General features: G+C 37.5%; 2 protein-coding genes across 2 annotated transcripts in view; one reads left to right on the top strand and one right to left on the bottom strand.

The window, feature by feature from the left end:
* LOC107696341 (nuclear factor 7, ovary-like) overlaps positions 1-2,169 on the top strand; it is a 5,952-nt gene extending 3,783 nt beyond the window's left edge. The window contains exons 3-6 of the mRNA XM_016496637.1: positions 333-563; positions 750-772; positions 853-974; positions 1,171-2,169. Coding sequence (XP_016352123.1) covers positions 333-563; positions 750-772; positions 853-974; positions 1,171-1,673 — 879 coding nt within the window. The 3' untranslated portion in view covers positions 1,674-2,169. The remainder of the gene's footprint in view (positions 1-332; positions 564-749; positions 773-852; positions 975-1,170) is intronic.
* Positions 2,170-7,019: 4,850 nt separating this feature from the next.
* The window catches only part of LOC107696356 (E3 ubiquitin/ISG15 ligase TRIM25-like), a 7,498-nt gene continuing 3,052 nt past the window's right edge, over positions 7,020-11,465 (bottom strand). The window contains exons 2-7 of the mRNA XM_016496654.1: positions 9,901-10,507; positions 9,054-9,149; positions 8,558-8,791; positions 8,316-8,466; positions 8,180-8,224; positions 7,020-7,835 (exon numbers count right to left, since the gene is read on the bottom strand). Coding sequence (XP_016352140.1) covers positions 7,297-7,835; positions 8,180-8,224; positions 8,316-8,466; positions 8,558-8,791; positions 9,054-9,149; positions 9,901-10,458 — 1,623 coding nt within the window. The 5' untranslated portion in view covers positions 10,459-10,507 and the 3' untranslated portion in view covers positions 7,020-7,296. The remainder of the gene's footprint in view (positions 7,836-8,179; positions 8,225-8,315; positions 8,467-8,557; positions 8,792-9,053; positions 9,150-9,900; positions 10,508-11,465) is intronic.

Below are 11,465 nucleotides of genomic sequence, written 5' to 3'. Positions count from 1 at the left end.
ATTTATATATATATATATGTGTGTGTGTGTGTGTGTGTGTGTGTGTGTGTGTGTGTGTGTGTGTGTATGCATACTTCATTCAGTGGGTATGCTTACAAATGCTATCACATATAAATTGATCTCATTAATAGCTATTTAAAACGATGATTTTGTGACAAAAAATGTTTAATGTTTATTTTTCCTCTACAGAGACAGAACATCTACTACAGTACTAGTGCTTCAGAAAGTTAAAATTGTAGTTAACTAACCCACATTTATCTACCCGCTCTTCATGCTGCTCCAGAATAAGTTGCATCTTTGAGACGATTGAAGTGAATGTGATTTGATTTCAGTCTCAAGCTGATCACACAGAGCATCAGATTAAACAGCAGTTTGAGAAGCTTCATCAGTTTCTCAGAGATGAAGAAGAAGCTACAATCACTGCACTGAGGGAGGAAGAGGAGCAGAAGAAGCAGATGATGGAGGAGAAGCTGGAGGAGATCAACAGTCTCATCTCAGCTGTTTCATACTCGATCAAAGACATGGAGGAGATGATGAAAGCCAGTGACGTCTGCTTTCTGAAGGTCTGATTTCAGATCATTTATTGATTGATTGATTGATTGATTGATTGATTGATTGATTGATTGATTGATTGATTGATTGATTGATTGATTGATTGATTGATTGATTGATTGATTGATTGATTGATTGATTGATTGATTGATTGATTGATTGAGTTGTTGATGATAAACTGTGTGTTTGTTCTGCAGAAGTTTCCAGTCTCAATGGAAAGGTGAGTGATCTGCTGCTGTCTCTGCTCTCTCTGCTTCTGATCCAAAGCCACTGCAGTTCTGACCCTGAATGTTCTTCCAGAGCCCAGATCTCATCACAGCCGGATCCACAGACACCTTCTGGAGTTTTGATTGATGTGCCGCGTTACTTGGGCAACCTGCCCTTCAGAGTCTGGAAGAAGATGCAGAACACCATCCAGAACAGTGAGTCTGGAGAAGATCTGAGCTCTTACACACACACTGGAAATGATGCAAGGGGGAAGATTTACAGATTTAAAGATGCCTGATATGTTTCTTCAATAGGAGAAGTGTTGTTAATACATAATAATCTGTGTTCGGTTCACTCTTCATCATTATATGAACATCAGAATAAAAGCAGCTGTTGATTGTGTCTCTTCAGCTCCTGTGATTCTGGATCCAAACACTGCAAATCCAGATCTCATCCTGTCTGATGATCTGACCAGTGTGAGATACAGCGAGGAAAAACAGCCCCTTCCTGATAATCCAGAGAGATTTGATGAGTGTCTTTGTGTCCTGGCTTCAGAGGGTTTTAACTCAGGAACACACTGCTGGGATGTGGAGGTTAAGGAGAGCTCACACTGGAGTGTTGGAGTATCTGCAGCATCAAACCAGAGGAAGGGAGATGAATACTTTAGCACTGATGTCTGGAGTGTGCGGTATGATCAGTATGGACTGTCTGAAAGGTTTGGTTTTCCTGTTAAACAGAAGCTTGAGTGTGTGAGAGTTCGTCTGGACTATGACAGAGGAACAGTGTCATTCTCTGATCCTGTAACTAACACACATCTACACACATTCACAACCACCTTCACTGACACTGTCTTGCCATTGTTTCGTAATCTTGATGAAAAAACCTATCTGAGGATTTTACCAGTTAAAGACTAACAACAGAAAATCACTGTTGAATCTGCTAATAAATCAATTACAAAGATAGATCAATATAATATACAAGATAAGAATAAGATATAAAAATCTTACATATTTATTCTGTGGAATCAGAAATGTATGTAGTTAATAGTACAAACTGGCCAGTACAAACATAAGTTTGATATTCAAATGGATAAATATGAATGTTCTCAGCCTGAATGAAGATTATAAAGGTCATTGATGAAAGACTGAGATACGACAGGTGATGAACATCTGAACAGCACAGAGTGTTTTGTGGTCGTACATTCACCTTCATCATGATGTGGATCAGTTTATATATGCTGTGTGGAAACATTGTGAAAATTGTGGCTAACTCAAAAGCTGCATCAGTAAAAAAGGATAATGATCTTTTTTAACTTATTTGATCCAACTTATCTTATAAGACGAACGAATGAGAACACTCCTTCAGAGCTTCTTTTGAACTTTACAGCTTATTTTGTTTGTTGTAACTTTTCCAGAGTATTACAAATAAAAATGTTTTATGCAAACAATAATATGCATTTGTGACACTTGTGAACACACAGTATAAACTTGTAGTTTAAGTAAATTATTAGCACTACCTAGTGGATATATTGGGTGAATTACAAGTGGCATTTTGGTGTACTTAAAAGACACTGAAGGACACTCAGAATCAGAATACATTTTATTAGTCAAGTGAGCACGACAGACTGTTGTGCAATTTGTTGTGGTACTGGGCATTCCAGTACTAAACATTAATACATTATAGAGAATATTTACAAAAATGCAGTTTATGCAATTTACACAAGTATAGGCCTATGCAAGTTGTTTACACACAGAGTACAGGTGCAGAGATTTTCTGTGCAGGTGTCCTGACATTTCATCCTACCCGTCAGATTGTCCTAGCTTACTGCACATGTGCACATACTGCGTACATTTTCTCACATTGAACAACACATAATTACTGTATTTGCATTACTGTAAGGGTAGGTTTAGGGTTAATAAAACATAATCGAATGGGTAGCATTTTTGTTGTGGCATTGACAGGGTTGCACAAATCGTCAGAACACCGGTTTATGAATAGTGAATGAATTCAAACGTGTAAGAGCTTCTCTTATAATTTCCTCTGAAGCCGCTCCACGTTTTGAGTGTGTTCAGCTGCAGGTCGCTGTGAGCCAATCGTTATCTGCTCCTTTCTCCAGAGGTCAAAACAAAAATGAGCAGCTGAAATCTTTCATAAAGATAGGGGGGTATAGCAGAAAGCATTATGTTTTTAAAGGGATAGTTCACCCAAAAATGAACATTCTGTCATTAATTACTCTCCCTCAAGTCGTTCCAAACCCGTAAGACCTTCGTTCATCTTTGGAACACAAATTAAGATATTTTTTATGCATTCTGAGAGCTCTTTGACCCTCCCATAGACAGCAAGGTTACTACCACGATCAAGGTCCAGAAACATAGTAAGGACATCAGTAAAATAGTCCATGTGACATCAGTAGTTCAACCGTAATTTTACGAAGCTATGAGAATACTTTTTGTGTGCAAAGAAAACAAAAATAACGACTTTGTTCAACAATTCTTCTCCTCCTCATCCAGTCTGCTGTGGCTTGCCTCCATTTTGGAGAGTATCAGGACGCATGCGTGCACTTCCGCTTCGTGTAAACAACGCATGTCCGTGTTGACTTAAGCAGCAGGGCAATGCACATGCGTTGTTTACATGAAGTGGAAGTGCGCGCATGCGTCGTTTCGGCTTCCAGTTCCAAAAATGGAGATTACATTCAGCATAGGTGCCCTCCCCCCTCAACCCAGAGTATGTTCACGGTTAACATACAAGACATTCTCAACTGAGCGACGAGTCACCATGGAAACCGACGCTAAGAAAAAGCAAGCCATGCTGCTTCTTCCTTCTACTTCTGTTCAATGGTCATTTACATCATATATATATCTATGATTTACATAGTGCATATTGCCACCTAATTGGTGGTTGTGCAACTATTTAAAAAAAAAATTCGTTAATCTTTTAATCACTGAGAATAAGAATTATTTTGTTTTGTTTGATGCAAGTTATATAATAAGAAATATAACATATGTATTTTATGATATAAATACATTATAGAAAATGCAGATCCACGATGTGTGATGACAGTAAAATATAATCAATATTACCTTGTTATAATAGTGTTTTATAATTAATAAATATCGATAACTATTATATATGACAATATATATTACCTTATATATTACTTATAATAGTGCTTTATAATTAACATATCATCCAACTACATAGTATATTTATATTTATTTATATACTATATTGTAATCATATACAATATAGTATAGTTTATTTCAGCGCTATCACGTACTGATAGCGCTGAAGTAAACTAACCCTGAAACATAACCTACTCTGGAGCAGGTTATGTTCAGCGAATAAGTTGTTATGGCTACTTACATACCCTGAGAGTTACCTCTGTTTATTAAGAGTTTATCCGCTTACTTACCCTTAAACATACCCGGGTATGTCACATAACCTGATTTCTGGAATGCCCCCCTGGAATACACCCCTGCTCATGTGATCTTGAGTAGTCCTGTTCAGTGTGAACAACACATGGCTTTTGTTGTTTGTTTGTTTATGTGCCATGTGTTCTCCTGTAGGCTATGTTGTGTTACCCTCCGTTACCCTCTAATTTCCTTCCCTGCTTATTCGACCTGTGCTCTCTGTCATTGATCGTTGCCTTCTCTTAGACCCTGTGTTCTTCCCTTCAGGGTAGTGTTTTGTTTTATTTTTGATTGTTAATAAAAAATTACTCTGTTCTTGAGACCTCGTGACCAGTCACTGGTCAAACTTTAAATTGTTGATTTCAAACTATGCTGTGCTACATCCAGTTGGCCACTATGTCATATTTGTGTCATTTTCACTGTGTACTGTACATGTAAATGTTGTGTATCTTGTTAATGTTGTGATATTTTACTTAAAATACGATGTAGTATATTTTTATTTTATTTTATATTTATTTATTTACACATTTTTTTTACTCATTTTTTTGACCATCAAGTGTCAACAATATTTTACAATAGATAAAGTGCAGACAATTAAAAAAACTATTTCCACATAAGCTATTTTTTAAAACGCATAACTTTTGCCACGGTTGCGCCTGTTTTGTTTACACTACTCTGGCGTTTTCAACCCTCGAAAACACAGACTTCCGAAAACACTGCAGACCCCGTTTTAGTTTGAAAACTCCGGGGTTGCGTTTCAGTGTAAACGGACCAAAACGGAGACTTTTGAAAACGATGGCATGGCTGCCCAGATTCGTTCTGTGTATCCTTGACGACCATGTAAACAATAACATCATGCTCATTGTTGTACCCATAGATATGTATAGATTCCCCATTCGACGGCTCCAGGCACGTAGATGCGGCCACCATCTTGGAAGGGTCAACTTGACGTCATTCACCATACTGTATGTTCTCACAGAGCCGTTGAGCCGTTCTGTGCAGGATTGTGGCATCTTTCAAATATTCAGTGATTACGATGGGGAATGGCGTCAAGTTGACCGTTACAATATGGCGGACGGCTTACGTATAGCGGCCCATAGAAACAGTCGCTAATGAGGCATCTACTTATATATATATATGGTTGTACCTGCAAGAATGGTCATGTGACATGCGTTTTCGATTGTTTAGTGTGGACGGAGAACGTTTCTGAAACGCAGTGAAACCGCAAGTCTAGACGAGGATCACTTTCATTTGAAAACGCTGTTTTAAAACGAAAACGCACAAGTGTAAATAGGGCTTGAGACTGTCGACTTGTGTTATTGTTCTCATCTGCAAAGTGTCTGAAATTCGTGGTCTTTTACTTGACATTAAATAGCGCTCCATCGTGATAGCTGTTGATACTGACCCCTCCCCCATAATGTCAATTGTTTATAGGACACATATTAGGCACCTTTTTTTTTTTCTTCTAGGTTTTTAATGTTTATTTTTCAGTGTTAATTAAAGTGACACTGGGAGTTTAAAAAAAAAAACAGGAATATCATTAGTAAATCCTAATGCCATCAAGGAAATCCAAACCCCATCAAGCCCCGCCCTAGCGCCGCCACAGCCAAATGGGTGCCCTGAGCAAAATTTTATTGTTGTGCCCCCTCCCCCAAATATTATGGAAGTAAAAAAAAAAACTAAAACAAAAACACCTACTATAGGGGTCAAAATAGAACTTTAATAAAGCATAAAAGTAAATAAATAAAGAAATTGTAATTAAATTGTATTATTTACAAATAAAAAAAAAAAACTAAAATTACACACATTAAATAAAACATTTTAAAATATTAAATATCAAAATAAACAATAATAAATTTAATAAAAAAATCAAAGGCATCGGCTATTTGCACTCAGTATAAATAGCGATTGAGGCTATTTACACCAAGCGCAAATAGCTATATTCCATTTACACTATGATAAAATAGCAGGATTTTCTGCTATTTATACTACTTTTTGCAAATAGTGGCAATTATCTGCACCACAGTATTGAAGCAAATTATAAAACAGCATGCAATAATAATGTATTGAGTGTAAATTATAATTTTAATTCAAATTTAAAAAAATGGATGCCACCTTATTGGGACAATAAAGGCCTCCCTACACCTACCCTACCCGATACTTTATTTTCAACTTTTCGATTATTTCCTTCATCTTTATTAAAATAAATGCCTTTCCAATGCGATATGAGATTTGAAAAGGGAGGGAAAAAAAGTTTGGCAAAAGGCAGATTCGAGCTCGGGTCGATCGCATCAAAACAACTACGGCACACACTTTACCATCTACAACACTGGAGATGTTGCTTGTTAATTGTCTTTTGTAGTGTTGACTAGCCCAATCACACGTAGGTGGGCGGAGTTAGTGTAAATAGCTTCTGCCAACAAGGCGGGCTATGTTTCAATGGGAATAACTGAGCATTACATTCGCGAGTCATAAGCATATTACAACAATTTACGCTTAACTAAGAATAATGGTCAAATTTATAACTGTTAATATTCTAAAATAAGATCTTCTTTATGACGTATGCAGCCTACAAATGCGACATCCGGAGGATGCAGCCTTCCGTTTGAGAAACGGCCTTTGTTTAAATAGACACTCCGAAAATCAACGCTGATATAGCTACGTCATCTGCTGGAGCATTCCAAATTTCAACATTTACAAAGGCACTCCTGCTTTTTCTGGAAGCGAAGTCGTCAATGAGCTCATCATATGATAATTAAAACATTAATTAATGCTGATAAATGTTATTAACGTCAACAGCCAAAAAAAGTTTAACAGGATTATGAACGTACCTTAAAGGCATCCACGGGCTTTATCTTGGGCTTTTTTCCTTTTTCTGTTCTCGGTGCCGGACTGCTGATGTTCTGCACCTTGTTACTTATTTCATTTTTATTTATTAGAAAGGTATATACTGTTCTAATTTAATTCTGTAAATTAGTTTTTGATTGTTTTTCGGTGCATCAATGTTGTGCTGTACTAAGAGCGTGCTTGCACATGCAATTTAGCTGATTTCATTTGATTTGCCGACATGTGAAATACAAATCCTGTCTGCAGTGCATGACATTTTTATGTAGTATTTTCTGATGCATTATATTTTTAAACTCTGCTCTTCTATGATCCTGACAGATGAGCCATATCCAGCGAAAAACGCAGGATGTAAGGGTTCAGTGAAAGTGGTCTGGACTCTGTGAAGAAGAGTAATTTTGTCAGAGACGCTGTAGAAGGACAGAGTTCCTGCTCCATGATCCAGATACACTCCTACTCTAGAGGAGCAGACAGCAGGGACTGAGACTTTCTTTTTGTCATGAGTGAAATAGAAATTTTGTAGATAGAAGCTGAATCGCCAGGACTTTTTGTTGTCACCAAGTCTACAGTCATCACTGTCTCCTTTACGTCCAATTCCTTTGTAACAAACTGCTACAGCCCATTGCTTTCCACTGCACTCGACCTCCCAGTAACCGCGACCACACAAACCCTCTCGACACATGACATTCACATATCTATCAAATCGCTCCGGGTGATCAGGATAATGCTGTTTTTTATATGTAAATGATACTTTCCTGTTGTCATCAGATAGTTTGAGGGCATTGTTTGTAGTGTTTGGATCCAGGTGAAGTTCACAGAAATCTGAGGAGGAGAAAAAAAAAAAAAAACATCAACAGATCCACAAACCCTCTCGACACATGACATTCACATATCTATCAAATCGCTCCGGGTGATCAGGATAATGCTGTTTTTTATATGTAAATGATACTTTCCTGTTGTCATCAGATAGTTTGAGGGCATTGTTTGTAGTGTTTGGATCCAGGTGAAGTTCACAGAAATCTGAGGAGGAGAAAAAAAAAAAAAAAACATCAACAGATCAAATATTGAACGAAGTACACTTTGGTTCCAAAATGGTCACACTGTAACAGATCATATACTTATCAATTATTAAATGTTTGCCTCAAGGAAACCGCAGTTGAACTCACACTGCAAAAAATCATTTTGGGTCTTGGCAACACAGACTTTTGACACTGAAGAGACAACACAAAACAAACGTGATTAATTTGTTGCTTTAATCCTGCAGAGTATGAATGACAATACAATATATTGAAATATTCAGACCTTCTTGTGATATTTTAGCTGTTTGTTGTTGACAGATGTCCTCCAAAACCTCCTTAAATATCGAGATTGAAACATCTTTAAAATACAGATGAGTGTGTTGTGTAATGGGAACGTTTTCAAATGTAGGTAAAGCACACACAGACTGACAGCTCTGAAACGAGACAAACAGCTTGTTATGTTAAAGAGACTATTTTAAAATGTGAGTCAGTATAGAAGCATGGCGGTATACTGACTTTCATTACCTTCAGAAAATTGACCTGATCCTCAGTAATCAGAAGTTTTTCAATCTCAGCTTGTCTTTTTCTGAGTTCTGTCAGCTCTTGATCCAGATGTCTGTGAAGTTCCTCTGCTCGATCTATCTCGGTCTTCTCCCGAGTTCTGATCTGCTCTTTAATCTCAGAGCGTTTCTTCTCAAGAGAGCAGATGAGCTCAGTGAAGACCTTCTCAACGTTCTCCATGGTCTCTAGCGCTGAACTCTGTCAGAGACACAAAGATCTGATCATGCAGATCATCGTTGTGACTCAAAACAATGTAGATAGACAGTAAATTAGTGGCCGTCAAGCTCCAAAATGGACAGAAGTCTCAATAAGAACATTGTGAAATGTATAAACACTTTTTATATCCATTTTTGGAGCTAAAAACCCATTGGTCATCATTGTCCACTTTTATTGAATTTAAAAGATCTACTTTTGTGTGTCAAACAAACTTTAAAACTAAAGAGGACATAAAGAAATATACTTGAAGAAGCTTCAGAGCTTCACTGAGCTCCCGCTGACCCCTCTCTCGCTCCTGGATCAGTTTTTGGCACGTCTCCTTTATCTCCTTTAACTCTTCCTAAGGATGTTAACATAACAATAAAACAATAGACAAAAATAGACTTAACACCATTCCACTCTGGTAAAGGGGTGTAACCAAGGGAATCAAAATGACAGACTATAAACAGTAGCGGCTCCTGACTGTAAATTTTGGTTGGGCAGAGCCTGGGTCTTAGCGCTAGTTTATCATATTTTGTAAGCTTTATATTCTAATCACTGAACGCATGCAGAACACTTTTGGCAGTTGCTGCGTTATTCAGCCTGTGCTCTGACAGGCTTTATGTACTAAGTCACGATCACCCGCATAAAATGCTACCTTAGAAATATAATTGCCTTAATGTAGTATTTATTGTCTCCGAGTGTTGTTTTGGAATATTACAAGTTGTGGAGGAAATCCATCGAGGAAAAAAATCCATGTCTATTCTCAAACATAAAACAAACACAACAGAACTATATAAAGGCTATTTGCATGAGCACGATTAAACAAAAGTATTTATGCATTCATTATTTTGAAATGCTACTCCACGTAGGAAGAACAGATGTGCCAACTAGTTACTGTCCTGACGCAGACTAATATCTGACCGAAGCAGATGTCATCTTAGTCTGGAGTCTTGAACACATTTACAATTATTGATTGAGTTTATATATAAGTCTATGTTTTGGATGAATATTTTGGTAGCGCTCTGCCCCACCTGCCCTTACAGACGAGCCACAGCTGATATAAATGTATGCTATAAAATAATGAATTTTTTTATTATCGTCGATATTACCTTTTTCCTAGTCCATTCTGAATCCACAGACACCACACTGTGTCCTTTATGATTATCAGTACACAAACAACAAATGCTCTGACAGTCGTCCTGACAGTAAATCTCCAGAAGTTTCCCATGACTGAGGCAGATGTTCTCCTGAATGTTTCTGGAGGCTTCGACTAGTTTGTGCTTCATAAACGCTGGAGATTGATAGTGAAGCTGCAGGTGAGTTTGACAGAAGGAGGCCAAGCACTGCAGACAGGACTTTACAGCTCTTCTCTTCTCTGTAGTGCAAACATCACAGTCCACAGCAGCCGTTTGTAGAGACGTCTTCTGCAGCGTCTCCATCATCTCAGCTATCAGAGTGTTCTTCTTCAGTAGAGGTCTCTGACTGAAGCTCTCTCTGCATTGGGGACAGCGGTACGGCGGCCCCTGCTCCTTCTGGCCCCAGCAGTCAGTAATGCAGCTCATACAGTAACTGTGTCCACAGGGAATCGTCACCGGCTCCTTCAGTCCATCCAAACAGACTGGACAGCTGAACTGATCCACAAACCGACTCGCTGCTGATTCTGCCATTTCTTTCCAGTGAATTTCGACTTCTGTCTTGTAATAAGAGCTGTTTCGCCTAGAAAAGCAACAATATTTGTCAAATGCTATTTTTCACTTAAGTGAATTACATATGGATGCTATTTTACAAAGTCCAAGTATCTAACCAACAACACTTTAAAAGAAGTGTAATAATCACAATGTTAATCACTATTTTTTGACTGAGGGGAAAAAAAACGGTTCTCTGCTTATCAACTGCAGGCTGCAAATACTGTTGCTTGTGCCGTCAACAGAACTCGTATTTAGCCCAGAATAGTCTTTTCAGACATGATCACCATAGAAATAAGTTTGTCGTTTTAAAGTGCCCCTATTATGGATTTTTATAAATTGCATTTCGTCCAGTGTGTAATGCAGCTGTATATGAATGTAAACAGGCTGCAAAGTTGTAAAGCTGAAAGTGAATCATAACTAAATATTGTCTCTAAAAAGAAAGTGGACTTAAACGAGTCATTTTTTTTTTCCTTTGCACAGTTCATTTATTTCAAGAATAAATACAATATTCCTGAAAAAAAACGTTATCCATTTAAACTTTAAAATATTTACTTGAAGTAGATTTTAAGTTAATTTTGCAATATTTTTTTTGTATTTTTATAATTGATATTTCAATAATATTTCAGTTCTCTGATGTTGGTAAATGGTCACATGACATGCAGGTAAACAAATAAAATATTTAATCTTTTTTTTTTTTTTTTTTTTTTTTTTTGAGTTTTAAATTCAAATCCCATTCCACGAATTTCACACGTCACAAATTCTCATATTTGCATACCCTGTTGAAAAAACAAGCATATGCTGGTTAGGTATGTTTTGATGCTGGTTTGAGCTGGTCCTTTGCTGGTTTATGCTGGTCCTTTGCTGGTTTATGCTGGTCCTTTGCTGGTTTATGCTGGTCCTTTGCTGGTCTTAAGCTGGTCGGACCAGCTTAGGACCAGCACATGACCAGCTAAGGACCAGCTTAAACCAGCAAAGGACCAGCATAA

This window comes from Sinocyclocheilus anshuiensis, unplaced genomic scaffold (assembly GCF_001515605.1).
Source record: "Sinocyclocheilus anshuiensis isolate Anshui unplaced genomic scaffold, SAMN03320099.WGS_v1.1 scaffold62, whole genome shotgun sequence".
NCBI lineage: Eukaryota > Metazoa > Chordata > Actinopteri > Cypriniformes > Cyprinidae > Sinocyclocheilus > Sinocyclocheilus anshuiensis.
The sequence above is the reverse complement of the archived record's forward strand: the minus strand, read 5'-3'. Positions and strand labels throughout refer to the sequence as shown.